At 37.8% G+C, this 18539-nt stretch overlaps 1 protein-coding gene across 3 annotated transcripts; it reads left to right on the forward strand.

Annotated features, from left to right (window-relative positions):
- Positions 1-939: 939 nt before the first annotated feature.
- On the forward strand, positions 940-14953 carry LOC122032959 (glutamate synthase 1 [NADH], chloroplastic-like). 3 transcript variants are annotated; one of them, XM_042592274.1, is made up of 23 exons: positions 940-1238; positions 1481-2095; positions 2222-2341; positions 2521-2634; positions 3346-3498; positions 3602-3702; positions 3880-3976; positions 4443-4552; positions 4648-4751; positions 5122-5301; positions 5382-5725; positions 5813-5883; positions 5962-6431; positions 6687-7550; positions 8029-8183; positions 8461-8622; positions 8780-10348; positions 10597-10815; positions 11955-12223; positions 12821-13126; positions 13505-13772; positions 14076-14333; positions 14442-14953. In XM_042592274.1, the coding sequence occupies exons 2-23, from the start codon at positions 1730-1732 to the stop codon at positions 14709-14711; spliced, it is 6570 nt and encodes a 2189-aa protein (XP_042448208.1). In that variant the 5' UTR covers positions 940-1238; positions 1481-1729; the 3' UTR covers positions 14712-14953. The 3 variants fall into 3 exon arrangements, with proteins under 3 accessions (XP_042448208.1, XP_042448209.1, XP_042448210.1); XM_042592275.1 differs by lacking the exons at positions 940-1238; positions 1481-2095; positions 2222-2341; ... (1 more) ...; positions 3346-3498; positions 3602-3702 and adding an exon at positions 4210-4284 and having other exon boundaries at positions 3917-3976; XM_042592276.1 differs by lacking the exons at positions 940-1238; positions 1481-2095; positions 2222-2341; ... (2 more) ...; positions 3602-3702; positions 3880-3976 and adding an exon at positions 3985-4262.
- Positions 14954-18539: the final 3586 nt, after the last annotated feature.

Raw genomic sequence — 18539 nt, forward strand, 5'->3', positions numbered from 1 at the left:
TACCTCCCTACCTACCCTTTTTCTCACCCAACTCCCCTCCCACGTTAAATTATTATGTGAAAATATTTTATGTTGCAAATTAACCAAATTATATCTACCAAAAATGGTTTATGTTGCTAATTAATTCGTTCATAAGCATGCAAAATATATAATTAAGCACGTACGTCGATCCAAAACCCATTGCCGCATTGTTCTTGGTCTAAGCCGCTCAAACTGCCGGCTTCCAGATTAATTGCCCATCAACAATAATTAAGCAGATAAGAACAATGTTAGTGTCTATAATCGTCCATTAACTAATTATAATTGCCTTAAACCTTCTTCTTTAATGGAACGAGTTACAACCCCGAGGAGTTGACGTATCGTTACTGAATCGGGTTCGGTTTTTTATGGTAACAAAAGATTCGACCGAACCGGGCGGTTCGAGTTATCATTAATTATTATTTTTAATATACATTCGAACGAAGTCTGTTGGCAGGTGAATGAATCGATGGGCGCGGTGACCGTGAGTCGGTGAGCGGAAGCTGGGTCGGTGGCGCCTCGATTAATTTTAATTCATTAGGAAACCATTTCAGTTACGGAAGTTACAATAAGGAAAGTGATGCCGCGGAGGCCCGGAACCGAGCCAGGGGCCGCACACGCGCCTCCCACGTGTCCCGACCGAGGAGGTCTCGCTGTCTCTCCCGGGCCCACCTCTCCGTTCTTGTAACCACGTCGACGAGAAGCGTAACAAACTTACAAACCGCAAGAGATTAATTTTCTTTTTATATACGTATATGATAAAATTAATTACAAAAATTTGAAATTGTAATGGATAAAATAAATAAAAAAGATTAGGATAAAATGGAATGGAAAAGGAAAATAAATGGGGTAGATGGGGATTGAGACGATGCGGGGAACCCGACGCCTTCGTTATAAATGACCCGGTGGAGTCGAGGGGGGAGAGTGGGTAGAGATACTCGAGAGGGGGAGGAGGAGGAGGAGGAGGAGTGTTGGTCGGCGGAGCTGCGCTCGGTCTGTGTCTCTGGTGCCTCGTTGCGTCGCTCTTTTTGCGATCGAGGAGAAACGGTCGCCCCGGCGGAGTCTGCGAGGGTGGCAGATCCGGAGGGGGAGGAGTAGGAGTTAGTTCGCATCGCTTTGTTTCCCGCAGTGCTCTTTGGGTAGGTGGGAAGGGAGGAGCCATCTGTGGTTGGTGGCGAGGAGAGATCTATCTATCTGTCGACCTACCTAATCATTTAGAGGTAAAAAACGTGGATTTTGATTTGAAAAAGCGCAGCATCTCTGTGAGATCCATGTGATGTCCATTTCTCCGTGTTTTTGTCTGTCTTGAATCATTTTGGTCTGGTCGTTGATGTTCAGGAAACAGAGATTCATTTGTGTTTTTTTTTGTATTGCTCTCGTAGTTTGGGGTGGTAGATTCTGGGTTTGCAGATGGTATCTGTGTTTTATCTCGAGTTTTATTTCTCTTCCTCCTACTTTGCAGGGAAATCCACCGTCTGGGAAAAATTCCTCTCTGATGATCTGTAACTAAGCCGGTGTCTTTGAATCCGTTCCTTCTTCGTTTACAAGTTAATCAATTTGACAATTTCTGAAGATAAATCGGTTTTCTTTTTGGTGAATCCGTTTGAAGCTGCAAAGCTTTGCACAGACACAAACTTTCATTGTAATCTTCATAAAGAAAACTTTTTTGGGCGTTATTCCTCTGTTTATAAGCTAGAGGTCGGCGGCGGCGATGGCTTCAGTCCCCGGGTCAGCCTTTAAGCTCCGGAATGAATCGGTGGCGCTCTCAGTCATTGTCAATCATAAGCACAACGTCTCTAGTGGTGGTAGTGCTGCACGATTTCCATGCCTTAGACGCTCTCAAAGGGTGTCCTTGCATAGCCAGTTTGTTGGGGCAAAGCTCCGATCTTGTGAACGCGTTCATCTTTGGCGGATGGATGGTCCAGGACGTTCACCTAAGCTAAGAATCGTTGCTCCATCCATGTCCCTGTCACAGGTGCCAGAGAAGCCGCTTGGTCTCTATGATCCATCTTTCGATAAAGATTCTTGTGGTGTTGGTTTCATTGCTGAGCTATCTGGAGAGTATAACCGGAAAACAGTATGTTTCTATCCATATCAATCAATTCTGGATTCGTCGAAACGTCTAATAGGAAATCAATCATCATACAGTGCACATTTATCTTATTTGGCCCTTTTTTTTTTGTTTGTTTGATGAATTTTGCAGGTTTCTGATTCTCTGGAGATGCTTGTTCGAATGGCCCATCGTGGCGCATGCGGCTGTGAAACTAATACTGGTGATGGAGCTGGCATACTAGTGGCACTCCCTCATGGTTTTTTCGTTGAGGCATGTATCCACACTTTGTCACAATGTTTCCTGTAAAAATGTGTTGTTTAATTTGTGGCTTTTGCTAATTTATAGTGCTTGCTAGTTTAGCTCAGTCAATGAAAATGTTGAGCATATGCAATACTAATTATTTTTTCTTTTTCATGTCTTTCTTCTGATTCTGCTCTATGTTTTTTCAGGTCACGAAGGATGTTGGCATGCAACTTCCATCTCCTGGTCAGTATGCAGTGGGTATGTTTTTCTTGCCACAGGATGATAGTCGCAGGGAGGAAAGCAAAGTTGTTTTCACTAAGGTACCAACTAAGAATGGTTGACTTAAGAACTATGAGCACTTACATTGAACATTCTGAAATACATGGAAGTATAAGGATTTGGACATAAATCTAGCACTAATATTGAATCTTTAGCTGTTCATTTTATCTCAACTATTTGGGATCAGCCACACATCTTATCCCTTCACTTCATTGAGCTCTATGCAACACTATAGTTTTACTAATATTCAAAATTTAATTTTTTTTAGTCATGCAACATTTGTCTCCATTTATTTCTTACACCTATTCTTAATCATTCAACTCTTCTAATAGTAGTCACCATCAATAGATTTTATAGTTAGATGAGTTGAATTGATAGAGTTGAATGCATAAGAGTTAGTGAAACCAGATAGATATCTACTTAAACTGTTAAAGTAACAAAAAGTGATTTGAGGGGTTTGGATATTACTAGTGATATGGTCTTATATAGAGTCCAAGAGTGGATAAAATCAATGTAGCTAATTCTAAATTGTGGAGACTATGGCTTGATGACAAGAATGATTTCTACTGGATGCTAAGGTTAATTCTATTGTGTGTGGATATGTGATAGCCACTTGGAGTGTAAGTCTTTTTTCCTTTCTTTTATTTTATTGCATGTCTGATAACTTTTCCTTTCTGTATGAATCACATCAGTATCCTCTATGATGTTTTATATCTGAACAATATCCCTCTGATAATTGATCTTGCTTGCAGGTTGCAGAATCTTTGGGACATGCTGTTCTTGGCTGGCGCTCAGTGCCAACAGATAATAATGATCTGGGTGAATCTGCTCGTCAAACTGAGCCAATCATTGAGCAAGTTTTTCTCACTCCAAGTCCTCGGTCAAGTGCCGATCTTGAGCAGCAGGTTTGTCTCTAGCTTTGTGTTGGTCTTATTGCAGATCACCATAGGAACAGTCTGTCATTATTTGTTATAATGAGTTTTGACTTTGATATCTGAATAAATCTAGATGTATATATTACGGAGGATTTCAATGGTAGCTATCCGAGCTGCTCTCAATCTGCAGCATGGTGGAGCTAAGGACTTCTATATTTGCTCACTTTCTTCTAGGTTGTTTTTTTTTTAAAACTTGGTATCATCCCTTGTTGCAATCATTTTTGTTTTGTCCAATATGTGAAATTATTACTCATGTTCAAAATATAATATAAGCTTTCTAATGAATCAATTCATTTAATTTATTTATTATGTTTATGGTAGAAGTATCTCTTATGTGTCTGATTTTGACAGGACTGTTGTTTATAAAGGTCAGTTGAAGCCTGATCAACTAAAGGACTACTATTATGCAGATCTTGGAGATGAAAGGTTTACAAGTTACATGGCCCTGGTAAATACAAACCTATCTGACCTCTTTCTTTACTTATGAACTCTGATTGCAGCAGACTACAAGAGAAGACTGGTAACGGAACTCTCTTAAGGTTAAATAAGGTTTTGAGGCTTTATACTTTGAATTATATCTTGCACTCTTCTGTATTTGGTACTGCTTAAATTTGAGTACTGAATAACTTGGGTGGGTTGGTGAGATCTTTGTGGTCGATAACTTAGTAAACCATGTTGCAGAATCATGATGCACTGCTCCCCATGGTCAGTGGGATGAGAGTTCCAATTTGAAGGTGAAAAGAATTGTTGGTGAAGGTAGCTTAGGTTCCCGTGTTATTTTGTATTGACTATGACGATAAATAGAACTCATAGTGCTTTTGAGTGCAGATTGACGTTGACATTTTTAGAAGAGATCTCAAGTGCAAATGCAGATAGCTTTAATTTAGATCCCTGAGAAATATCTTCATGTGCAGGTTCATTCTCGATTCTCTACAAACACTTTTCCTAGTTGGGATCGTGCACAACCTATGCGAATTTTGGGCCACAACGGAGAAATCAACACATTGCGGGGCAATGTGAATTGGTATGTTTTGAAGCTAAGTGGGCTGTAATCCTTGTATCATGTTCTCAATAAAATGCCAAAGTAGCTTAACTCCTTTGATATTGTTTTCTCTAAAGGATGAAGGCACGTGAAGGATTGTTGAAGTGCAAGGAACTAGGTTTGTCAAAGAATGAAATGAAGAAACTTTTGCCTATTGTTGATGCTAGTTCATCTGATTCTGGTAGGTTCGGGCATTTATTATAACTTTATTATTTAATGGCTTATTTAATATGGTGTGGATATGTATTAGATGACCAATAAATATGGTGAAACTATAACAAATACACACATTAAATAAGGAAGAGGAATAATAAAAAAGATTTGGTTAGCAACGATAAAATAGAATAAAATTTATTTAAATATAGAAGATGATATAGCAAGTGAAAGTTCAATGGTGTAGGAGAGGATCTATATAGCTGATCAAGCTTGGTTGTTGTTGTTGTATTTGTTGTGTATTTGAACTGATCTAGTTTTGTGTGAACATAGGTATCATATTGAATTTTCCCCCTGAAATCTATGCGAGCTTGATCTGTATTAATTCATACTTTCAGGCGCATTTGATGGTGTCCTTGAGCTTCTGGTCCGTGCTGGCAGAAGTCTTCCTGAAGCTGTTATGATGATGATACCTGAAGCATGGCAGAATGATAAGAACATGGATCCTGATAGGAAGGCTCTCTATGAATATTTCTCAGCTCTTATGGAGCCCTGGGATGGACCCGCCCTCATATCTTGTGAGATTCAATGACAATGCTTACTGAAAATGCTGTAGCAGAATATTTATCTGAAGATGCATGCTAATTTTTTCTTACAGTTACGGATGGTCGCTATCTTGGAGCAACATTGGATCGTAATGGTTTGAGACCTGGCCGCTTTTATATCACTCATAATGGACGTGTTATCATGGCTAGTGAAGTAGGTGTTGTAGACATTCCTCCCGCTGAAGTGGCACGGAAAGGAAGGCTCAACCCTGGGATGATGTTGTTGGTGGATTTTGAAAATCATGTTGTTGTTGATGATGAGACACTTAAGCAGCAATTTTCACAGGCTAGACCATATGGAGAATGGCTTAGGAGACAGAAGATTTGCCTCGAAGATGTTATCAATTCTGTCCCTAAAAGTGAAAGTATTCCTCCAAGCATTTTTGGAACTGTACGGGTAAGTTTATATGTTATTGGAGGAGGACTATGTTTGTGTTTGCCTATGCATACGGGAGACTGATGATTGGTTGCTTATTGTTCTTAGTCTCAGACTCATGATGAGGACATGGAAAACATGGGGCTTCATGGTCTTCTGGCACCACTGAAAGCCTTTGGGTAATTACCAGCTAGGAAAGTTGCTTCCATCTTTTAAAAATCTATTTTCACTGAAATTTATCCGCACTATTCTTTCAGCTATACTGTTGAAGCATTGGAAATGCTGTTGCTGCCAATGGCAAAAGATGCCACTGAAGCTCTAGGTTCAATGGGAAATGATGCTCCCTTGGCCGTGATGTCAAATAGAGAGAAACTTAGCTTTGAATACTTCAAGCAGATGTTTGCTCAAGTTACAAATCCGCCAATTGATCCGATCCGGGAGAAAATAGTTACATCCATGGAGTGCATGATTGGTCCTGAAGGGGATCTTACTGAAACCACTGAAGAGCAGTGCCATCGCCTGTCATTGAAAGGGCCTCTTCTATCCATTGACGAAATGGAAGCTGTAAAAAAGATGAACTACAGAGGTTGGCGCAGCAAAGTACTTGATATCACATATCCAAAGGAGCAAGGCCGAAAGGGTTTGGAGGAAACCTTGGATAGGATTTGTTCAGAAGCTCGTTCTGCTATCCATAAAGGCTATACAACTCTTGTACTGTCTGACAGAGGTGAGGATTTCAAAACTTATGGTACTTGTTTTTTAACTGCTTAAATCATGTTAACATGATTGCTATGGATTGTCTTTTAATGACTTTGTTCGTCTATAGTAACTATCATTTTTTTTATTTGGCATATTTGGGTATATATAATCTCTTCATTTGTTTTAGTTTCTATGTTGCTTTTAACTTTCTGATTCTGCATTCTGTCTTAACAATGTCTATATTTTTAATTGTTAAAAGAGATTGAATTTTGGAATGATGTAGGTTTTTCTTCCAATCATGTTGCTGTAAGCTCCCTCTTGGCAGTTGGTGCTGTCCATCAACATCTAGTCTCAACACTTGAGAGGACACAGGTCGGATTGCTGGTTGAATCTGCAGAGCCCCGTGAAGTGCATCACTTTTGTACTCTTGTTGGGTTTGGAGCTGATGCTGTCTGCCCGTATTTGGCCATAGAAGCAATTTGGCGATTACAAATTGATGGAAAGATCCCTCCTAAAGCAGATGGAAAATTCCAATCAAGGGAGGATCTTGTTAAGAAATACTTTAAAGCCAGCAACTATGGAATGATGAAGGTTCTTGCTAAAATGGGGATATCGACCCTAGCATCTTACAAGGGTGCACAGATTTTTGAAGCTCTAGGACTCTCTTCTGAGGTTATTGAGAAATGCTTCAAAGGAACACCAAGTAGAGTTGAAGGTGCAACATTTGAAATGCTTGCTGGAGATTCACTCCGTCTTCATGAGTTGGCATTTCCAACCAGAGCGCCACCACCCAGTAATGCAGAAGCATTACCTAATCCTGGGGATTACCATTGGAGAAAAGGAGGTGAAATTCACCTTAATGATCCCCTTGCAATTGCTAAGTTGCAAGAGGCAGCCAAAGCTAACAGTATTACCGCATACAAAGAATATTCTAAGCGTATACAGGAGCTGAACAAGAATTGCAACCTTCGTGGAATACTGAAGTTTAAAGATGTCACTGAGAAAGTTCCTTTGGACGAGGTCGAACCTGCTAGTGAGATTGTTAAGCGCTTTTGCACTGGAGCTATGAGTTATGGTTCAATATCATTGGAAGCACATACTACTCTAGCAATTGCTATGAACAAAATTGGAGGCAAATCTAATACTGGTACGATCTTATTATGACCAAAATCCTGTGTGATTTATTAACAAATTACTAGCATCCACTGTTTTAATTATACACTAGCTTGAACTTGTTGCCTCTTCCAATCCAAGACATTGGTAAATCATCTTAAACTGATAGGGAATGTAAGCGTTCACCACTCATGACATGTTTCTCTGATGTTTTACAGTTTCACTCATAAGCTTCGCTTATTGAGCAGCAAAAAGCCTCTTGGCCTTTCAAGATTTAGTTCACTTAATTCTTTCTTTTGAATCTGAACCATGCATGGTCTTGTGTGTGTGTGTGTGTGTGTGTGTGTTTTCATATATTTCTATTAACACTTGAAATTTTTTCCATGACAATTATCTACTTTTTTTTTTTGGATCTTGTGCCTTTTGTTAATGATTGGACTAACATTTGGAGGTGAGAGATGGATGGTTTATAATTTATATTGTTCTATGGCTTATATTTTGTTCTTTTGAAGGTGAGGGAGGCGAGCAACCTTCTCGTATGGAGCCTCTGCGAGATGGTTCAAGGAATCCAAAGAGGAGCTCCATTAAACAAGTAGCAAGTGGTAGGTTTGGTGTAACAAGCTACTACCTGAGCAATGCTGATGAACTCCAGATAAAGATGGCTCAGGTAATAATTACAGGCGTCGTTTTCTCTAGCCAGTAGTTTTCTCTGTCCAATATTTAAACATTGGGAACTTTCTACCTCCTTTCCATCTATTGGAATGTAAGTTCCTACTGTTTATGAATCTGTGTTCATGGACAGATGATGCTGAGCTACAGTGCACTAATTATGTCTTTGTATCTATAATGATGAATACCTTTGCAATTTGGTGAGGTCATTTTCTGATGTTTATTTTTCTTATCAATACCTTTTGTTTTTATGACTTTTTTTTGATGTTGTATAGGGGGCCAAACCGGGCGAGGGGGGTGAACTTCCAGGCCATAAAGTTATTGGTGATATTGCTGTCACAAGAAATTCCACTGCTGGTGTTGGTCTTATTAGTCCTCCACCACACCATGATATCTATTCCATTGAAGATCTTGCACAGCTTATTTATGATCTTAAGGTATTTAGTCTTGACAACTGGTATTTTCTGGTTCCTTTTTGATGATAACCTATTGTCAGTAAAATAACAAAAGAAGATTTATAATTGAAACTTTCGATCTTTGTTCACTAGTGTGAAGAGTTTTCTCTTGTAATTTCATTATTATTTCCTTTTCTAGAACTCAAATCCTGGCGCCAGAATTAGTGTTAAGCTAGTCTCTGAGGCTGGTGTTGGGGTAGTTGCCAGTGGGGTTGTAAAAGGGCATGCTGACCATGTTTTGATATCTGGGCATGATGGTGGCACAGGAGCTTCTCGTTGGACTGGCATAAAAAATGCTGGTCTGCCCTGGGAGCTTGGATTAGCTGAGACACATCAGACTCTAGTTGCAAATAACCTGCGAGGACGAACAGTAGTGCAGACAGATGGGCAGTTAAAAACAGGCAGAGATGTTGCAATTGCAGCGCTACTTGGGGCAGAAGAGTTTGGTTTCAGCACTGCACCTCTAATAACTCTTGGCTGCATCATGATGCGAAAGTGTCACAAAAATACTTGCCCGGTTGGAATCGCCACTCAAGATCCTATTCTTCGTGAAAAATTTGCTGGGGAACCTGAACATGTTATAAACTTTTTCTTTATGCTGGCAGAGGAAGTTCGTGATATAATGTCTCAATTGGGCTTTCGGACCATGACCGAGATGGTTGGTCGTGCAGACATGCTTGAGATTGATAAGGAAGTGACTAGTAGTAATGAAAAATTGAGGAATATTGATCTTTCATTGCTTCTTAGACCTGCATCTGATATTCGGCCTGGAGTGCCTCAATATTGCATTCAAAAGCAGGATCATGGATTGCATGTGGCATTGGATCAGAAGCTTATTTCCTCATCAAAAGCTGCTCTTGAAAAAGGATTGCCTGTTTATATTGAGATGCCAGTTCGCAATGTAAACCGTGCTGTGGGTACCATGCTTAGCCATGAGGTAACTAAACGTTATATGTTGAAAGGATTGCCTACAGATTCAATCCATATTAAGCTAGTTGGAAGTGCTGGTCAGAGCCTGGGAGCTTTTCTCTGTCCTGGAATTACTATTGAGCTTGAAGGTGACAGCAATGACTATGTTGGGAAAGGATTATGTGGAGGCAAAATTGTAGTTTATCCACCAAGAGAGAGCCAATTTGATCCAAAAGAAAATATTGTTGTGGGCAATGTTGCATTATATGGTGCCACAAATGGGGAGGCATATTTTAATGGAATGGCTGCAGAAAGATTTTGTGTCCGTAACTCAGGTGCTAGAGCAGTTGTTGAAGGTGTTGGTGATCATGGTTGTGAGTATATGACTGGTGGTAGTGTTGTTATTTTAGGTAAAACTGGGAGAAACTTTGCTGCTGGTATGAGTGGTGGAATTGCTTATGTTTTCGATATTGATGGGATGTTTCAGACACGATGCAATCCTGAGTTGGTTGATCTTGAAAAGGTTGAGGATGAGGAAGACATCACAACATTGAGAATGATGATTCAACAACACCAACGTTATACAAGAAGTGTTCTAGCAAGGGAAGTCCTTTCTGATTTTGAATCTCTGCTGCCCAAGTTTTTCAAAGTGTTTCCAAGGGATTATAGGATGATTCTTCAGAAAATAAAAGCAGAAGAAAATGTTAAAGAATCTGAGGAGCAAGAAGAAAAAGAGCTAATGGAAACGGATGCATTTGAAGAGCTAAAGAAACTGGCTGCAGCATCTTCTGTTGCTAAGGTTAGTATAAAGTACTTTTTGTCATTTGATTTGGTTAGATTTATTCTGAGATTCGAATTTGATGGTATTTGATGCATTAGGAATTCGTTCAATGTTCTTTATCCAACTGAAATAATTCTATCGAAACCCATTTTGATAAAAGAATATTTATTGTCTATGCCAAATATCTTTCTTTCCGTTTTTCAGAGTAGCATAGTGTCTCAACTCTCATTGACTTGAGGGATTAAAATATTATTTGAACTTTACAGAAAGAAGAAGACTTGGCTGCAGCAAAAAGGCCAACACAGGTTGACAACGCTGTTAAGCATAGAGGTTTTATTGCTTATGAGCGACAAAGTATTTCATATAGGGATCCTAATGATCGAATTAAAGATTGGAAAGAAGTTGCTAACGAGTGTAAGCCAGGGCCACTGATGAAAACACAATCTGCTCGCTGCATGGATTGTGGGACTCCTTTTTGTCATCAGGTGATGTTACTAATCTTTACGAGAAGATTGCCTTATCTTGTGACAACTTTGTTTTTCCAATTTTGATGTTATACAGTGATGATCTATTTTCTTGTTATATTTCATTTTAAAGTACTCTTGAATCCTGATGATATGGCTTGGATGACCTTGCAAGATTTGACGGGGAAAATGCTAAAAGTTGACATTCTGTTATGTTTCAGTTTAGTAATTTGGTTTGTACCTTCCATTCAATTGCCTATAATTAACAGGTTATGTACTTTAATATGTAAATAAGTGTCATTCCAAATGCTAATAATATAGTTATTCTTAAGTTTAGCAGTTGAAATCTGTATTACACTTCTTACAGGTGAATATGATATTGTGAGGCCTCTCTATCATGGTTGGTGTTGACTTCTAGACTTCTGTATTATTTGTACAGGAGAACATTGATCTTTTGAGTGTTCAAAGTCATGGTTATTAAGGTTTACTTGAGCCTAAAACATAAAGAACATGAACCATAGTCGATAATCAATATTGGGCCTGGTGAAAAGCATCCAGAGAACAATATGTTGGGCATCACACTGGCACTTTTTTTTTCACCATGTGGCACTTCTAGTCCTTCGAAACAGATCCTTTTCAGATTCCTTTGCTGTTTCCTGAACCAGGTATCCTAATGATTGGTCTCTAGAGTGTCGATCGCTGTCAGTTGTGAAACACCATGCTCAGAATCAGATGCTCGCTGGATATTTTACCTGGTTACATTCTGTTCCAGTTTATTTTACCTCACAGTGGAAAAGTTTGTCTTTTATTATTATTATTTTTGTTCAGTCATTTCCTGTCAAGCATATTAGTTAATTTAATGCTTAAAGATCATTAACCATAAGAGCCACTTTGTCCCTACACATCGTAACCTAATATTTGCCTGGTCAGACCAAAACAGTCATGTAGATCTTATTTTTTTGGGGTTCTTTTAGGTTCAATATGAATTCTGCCATCTTTTCTGAATGTTTTGCTTGTTATATTATAATTTTACTTTCTTTTTTGCAGTACCAAAGTTTGTTTAGTCCATTTACCTTTTATTTTCCTTGAACATGTCATCATTTATGATTTTGCATGGCAATTATATCCTTTTACTAACTTTTTCTTGCTTTTACTTGCAGGAAAACTCTGGGTGCCCACTTGGAAATAAAATACCTGAATTTAATGAACTGGTTCATCAAAATAGATGGCGTGAAGCATTGGATCGGCTTCTCGAGACAAATAACTTCCCAGAATTTACTGGCCGAGTCTGCCCGGCTCCTTGTGAAGGATCATGTGTTCTTGGCATCATTGAGAACCCAGTTTCTATTAAAAGTATAGAGTGTGCAATCATAGACAAGGCATTTGAAGAAGGATGGATGATACCTCGTCCTCCACAGAAAAGAACTGGGTAAGGAACTGTTCCAAGCAATCTAGTCTTTTCATGATAGATCATGGCCAATCTAACTAATGGTTCAAAAGAAGCCCAAGAATCAGTGTTCCTTGGTTGAGTTTTCTGCATTTATATGTTGGAATCTATCATTAAGATTCTGTTTCCAATTACCCAATCGGTAGGGATTGAGTTTTTTCTTACTACCACCTGCTTGATACTTTTGGGCTTAATATCTGTGACTGACAGGTTAAATTATAAACAATCATGTTCTGAAATGTATCTCAATGCCATCTTATAATCTCCTTGTATGTAGTAATTCTGATGCCAATTTGTGACTCTGGTCTAAGGTACTACACCAATGGCAGTTATAATATTCTTTTTGTTCACAGAAATTGTTACTTTCTTATGCACAGGACAGTGGCTGTCTCAAGTTACTACACTAACAATTGGTTTTTGCAATCTTTGCTTTGTTGTGATTGATACTATTGTATGCCAATGAAATTGTTGCTTATCAACATTTTTGTGATGGATGCGATTTTTTGCCAATGCAATACTGACTTTTGTATTGAAGGGTAGATGCTTAAGGTATTGACAACTTTTGTATGACTAATACAGGAAGAGAGTTGCTATTGTTGGTAGTGGTCCAGCTGGGCTTGCTGCTGCTGATCAGTTAAATAAAATGGGTCATTTAGTCACTGTTTACGAACGTGCTGACCGAATTGGAGGGCTTATGATGTATGGTGTTCCAAACATGAAGACGGATAAAGTTGAGATCGTTCAACGTCGTGTGGATCTAATGACCAAGGAAGGTGTTAATTTTGTGGTAAACGCTCATGTCGGAACAGATCCCAAGTTCTCCCTTGACCATCTCCGTTCCCAGAATCATGCAATCGTCTTGGCTTGTGGAGCTACTAAACCAAGGTAAAGTTCTCTTGGAGTAATAAAATTTCTTAATATCTTTGAACTTGTGCTACCATTTTAACTAATATCTCATCTTTGTAGACATCTACGTGTCTTTGGTTAAATCAATGGTTGGCACGTTTTGAGATAGCATCGTAAACTAAACACTATATACCATGACAAACTTATGCTGTGTGTCTTTGTTCATCCATGGATAGATGTTGATGCTCTTTTCTTGAGTCATGACTTGTGACGGAATATTGGTTATGAATGCCAGTCCGCATTAAGCTGGTTTAAGATTTTTATCATCCATTCTGGTCTTTGTTTTATTGTTTCTATTTTAGTTTTGTTGCATCTTATCCATGATACTGAATAATATTCCCTCAATTTCTTGTTTAGGGATCTTCCTGTTCCTGGACGAGAACTCTCTGGAGTCCATTTTGCAATGGAATTTCTCCATGCAAACACTAAAAGTCTGCTTGATAGCAATCTATGGGATGGTAAATATTTGTCTGCACAAGGGAAGAAAGTGGTTGTAATAGGTGGAGGAGATACAGGAACTGATTGTATTGCAACATCTATCCGACATGGCTGTACAAATCTTGTAAATCTAGAACTACTTCCCGAACCACCTAAGAAAAGAGCACCAGGAAATCCATGGCCACAGGTTCTTCTCTTCCCTTCGATTCCATTATTTTTTCTGCAACTTCGAGGATAAACATCGAGGACACATAACATCTTGCCCCTTGCCTAAAATTGTTGGTCATGCAGTAAACTCATTGTCTTTCAACTTGTGATCTTCATAGAAGCCTTGAGAATGAATTTTATTTTGCAATATTTTGTAGTAATCTCACTGTTTCAACTTAGCACTCTTTGTAGGAACTCAAGATGAGTGCCATTTGTTGTCATTTTCTGATTTAATTTCTTCAAATATCACCAAATGCAGTTGCCTAATTTTTTTTTTTTACAGTGGCCTCGGATTTTCCGTGTAGATTATGGTCATGAAGAAGCAACATCCAAGTTTGGAAAAGACCCACGGACGTATGAGGTTCTGACCAAGCGATTTGTGGGAGATGAAAATGGAGTTGTCAAGGGCCTCGAGGTGGTCCGGGTCCATTGGGCAAAGGATAGTAGTGGAAAATTTAAGTTCGAGGAAATCAAGGGCTCTGAGGAGACTATAGAAGCTGATCTAGTTCTCTTAGCTATGGGCTTTCTTGGTCCAGAATCGGTGAGTTTTTCCTACTACAATATGCTCAGCACGAATCATCCGTCTCATCGAGTTATTCACCGATTAGTGATCTCCATTTCACATGCTATCATCATCTTAACCTCACAGGCAATTGCTGATGAACTGGGTCTAGAGCTAGACAACAGGTCCAACTTCATGGCGGAGTACGGCCACTTTGCAACCAGTGTAGATGGGGTTTTTGCTGCTGGGGACTGCCGGCGAGGCCAGTCGCTCGTCGTTTGGGCCATCAATGAGGGCCGTCAAGCTGCGGCGCAGGTCGACAAATATCTAATGAAAGATGTGGATACTAGAAGCAAAGACAGCCCCTCTGCTTCCAGCGAAGATTTAGTGCAGAAAATAACTGCTCAGGGAAAATAATTCTAGCTGTGTTAGCTTTAGGTGCTTGGTTCCATAGATTTTAGGGTCCATCGTTTTCGCAGTTGTCTATTTGTTGTGTTGGTGGCTGTTTTCAAAGGTTGTATTGGATGTGCTGGAAACGGTACAATTTTAACCATAAGAAAAGAAGTGCTTTTGTTGGCAACACCAAGGGCTATGAAATTGTAAGCTTCGTTTCTCAATCTTAGACTTTTAGTTGCAATAATACAGACTATACTTGTTTATAACATGGCTTAAAATGGTGGATGAAACAAGATTTCAGGTAGTTTCATTCTATACTTGTTCATGACTTAATTCTTTGCTCTCTGTTATGTTTCATATGCACAGATGGCTACTCACCGGTGGCAGAGAGGTGAGCAAACTTTGCAAGCTCACATCAGACATCAGCAGTCTCTCAGAGAGCCATGTGCTTTCCTTTCACGAGTCCAGATCCTCTGCGCTCGTCTCCCGTGCGCCCTCTGTGCCCGTCGCTACGCGACAAAAAACCCACGCGCTAAGCACGTGCGTTTCTCCGCTCCAGTAATAAAATTCAACTCCAACGCACACATATCGTTTCCTGCTGATCGGTCTGCTGACCGATCAGCATTCCAGCTTTATTAATTTTTTTTAATAAAAGAGCAGCACCTTTTTCCCATTTTGTGCCTTTGTCAAATCTCACTTTTTTTTCTTTATCTCATGTTCTTACACCCTTGATGCATGCAACTTTTTTTTCTCTATTCTCTACTCCCGCTTTGTATGTGCATAACTACTATAGTGCTGATTTTTAGCTTAATTTACATTGACACTGCTGACTATGCTAGTTTGCATTACTACGGGTCTTGTTTGATTCAAATCAAGTCCAACATGAGTCTTATTTCTTAGAGACAAAGATCATTTTCTAATTAATTCTTTCAATAATATTTTATCATCTTCAAATAGACTAAAATAAATAATAGAGTACATCGTTGACTCTTACACATAATTTTTTTTTTATTTTTAATAATTTTTGTTTTTATAGTATTTTAGATATTCTTAATATATCAGTTAATATATCAGGTATGTATGAGTTAAAATTTATATATATATAATTTTGTTTATATAATTTAATCCTTTTACTGCTCTTTAAATTTGAGTTTCCCATACAATGGGCACCGATAATTTATATGACGAGCATGTGAAACGTCACAACGTGGGTGAACAGACCTATTACTGACCGATATTTGAGGGCGGTGCAGGGAATGCTGATCGGTCTGCTGACCGATCAGCATTCTTGCTGATCGGTCAATAGACCGATCAGCAGGAAGCGATATGTGTGCGTTGGAGTTGGGTTTTATTACTGGAGCGGAGAAACGTACGTGCTTAGCACGTGGGTTTTTGTCGCGTAGCGACGGGCGCAGAGGGCGCACGGGAGGCGGGCGCAGAGGATCTGGACTCTCCTTTCACCCACCATGTGAAGACAGCATGAGCGACAGCAGACATTTGGCAGAACATGCTCAGTACTCAAATAGAGCTGCGTGAGCATATGCTTACAGACCGGGATGGAAATGACGTTGATTAATTTTAAAAATCAACACCATAATGATATAATTCTTTAAAATTCAACACCACACTATTATGGTACTTATTGTTCTTTGAATATAACACCATAGCAATGGGTGGAAAGAATACAATAGAAAACAAGTACATCTTCAATAAATTTGTTAAGTTAGGCGTCCCTTGTGAAAATTTTACAATTTTAAATGCATCATTTGATAAATTACTGATGGGACCATCCCGTCTCAATACCTGTTGGCATTGCCAGTTTAATTCTCGCAAAATTTAAGCTAACGGATTCGGATTAGAATTGATGGGGCTTTACCATATAGTAGGGATGTCGAATGTCTACCCTTACCGGAGGGAAGTGGATTCCTCAGCCTTGTTATTTCATCCTCATCATCCAAGAAATGGAGAAAAAAAAATATGATAAAGTATGGTGTTCTCCTCTCGATCACTTTTCGATGTCCCTCTCAATTCACCTAATGCCTCCTTTGATACATGACTCAATCTCAACTCATTTGGCATGCCCGACACCCTTGGCATGTGTCCCAACTTCATCCGACACCTTACATCGCCTCAAAAAATGCTCAACACATGGAATTATTTTCTTATAAAAAATGCTCAACACATGGAAGCTATAATTTCATTCCTTTAGCTTAAACTCATTGAACCTGAACTGGTCTCCTAATGACAACTGAGAATATCAATAATCGATCGTTCATCATTGTTTTTTTTTCCAATTGTTAATCATTCAGCTGTTCTTCCTGTTAAAAAATACTAAAATATTTATCTGCTCTTGGCTCATCCACATGTCTTCTTCAGGTTGACAGGACATCAGCTATTATAGTCCAAAGTGACGTTACACAATATTTTATGTCAAATTTCAATGCAACTATTCTAAATTTCTTAGGCAAAATTTTGATTTAATATTACGAAGGTGTTATTTTATCAAAGGATGCATCATCCCATCCTTTACTTTTTAAAATTGATATTATTTTGTATGTTATTATAGCAACTACAAGGTTATAATAATTATAGTATATACATTTCAACTTAAATCAATATAAAAATTTGTATTATAGTAACTATAAACTATAACATAGACAATTCAGTTCTAATGAACAATAATAAACTATATTGTAATAATACGTTATTACTAATCAACACAGATGAATATTATATTATAATAATATTTCAAGTACGATCAACACTAATAATATTAAATTATAACAATTAAAATTCTCTGATCATATTGATCTACATTAATTGATTAGTCAATATTATATTGTAATAACTATGAGATTAGTCATAATTACTATAATTACACAGCACTTATGATCTTCTTAGCTGCTACAGATAATTTCAAAAAGTATTATTTTGAGATTTGCTCAAATTTCTTTCACCGTGGCTCACCAAAAAGCCAAACTACATGAAATAAAACTATACCATGCATGGAAAAGATCAATCCAATAACTGCAGCTCTTGCTAGCACACACTGACCATTTTCTTATCCAAAATATATAATTTAAAAAAATATTTTATTAAATTTAAATATCAACTTTTTACTATATAATATATAGGAATATAATCGAATCGAACCGAATTCTTAAATATTTAAACTTGATTCATTTATAATTGAGCTAAATTTGAGCTTTATTTAACTAATGTATTCATGGTTCACGAGTTTATTCGAGCTTTATTTAAGGAATGTATTCATGGTTCACGAGTTTATTCGAACTTTTATCGAGTCTAAATGGAGCTTAATAAATATAAATTATAAATTTAAATATTTATTAAAAATTAAATTATATATTTTTAAAAAATTATAATATTCTTATTAAAATTTATAATTTTATTCTAATAAATAAAATTAATATATTTATCTATATTTTTCATAAGTAGAGTATAAAATTTATAAATTTAATATCACAACTATTTTTTTATTTAAAAATTGATTCATGAGCTTAACGAACGTGTTCACGAGCTAACGAATCGATGAAGCTTGAGCTTGATTTGTTTATCTTAATGAATATCATTAAACGAGCTCAAATAAACTTTTATCGAATCAAGTTTTGAATAGTCCACGAGTGACTTGATTCATTTACACCCCTAATAATATATCAAATTTTCTATTTATTCTCTATTCTCTATAATATTTAGGAAATAAAATCTATTCCCTAAATTTAGACAAGTGTCATTCATAAATGCTAAATTTAAGCAGATGGATAAGCTAGTTGATGGAAAAAAAAATTAATTATCCTATCTAAAATTTAAGATAAAATTTTTAAATAGAAT

The sequence above is a fragment of the Zingiber officinale genome, chromosome 11A (genome assembly GCF_018446385.1).
Source record: "Zingiber officinale cultivar Zhangliang chromosome 11A, Zo_v1.1, whole genome shotgun sequence".
NCBI classification, from domain to species: domain Eukaryota; kingdom Viridiplantae; phylum Streptophyta; class Magnoliopsida; order Zingiberales; family Zingiberaceae; genus Zingiber; species Zingiber officinale.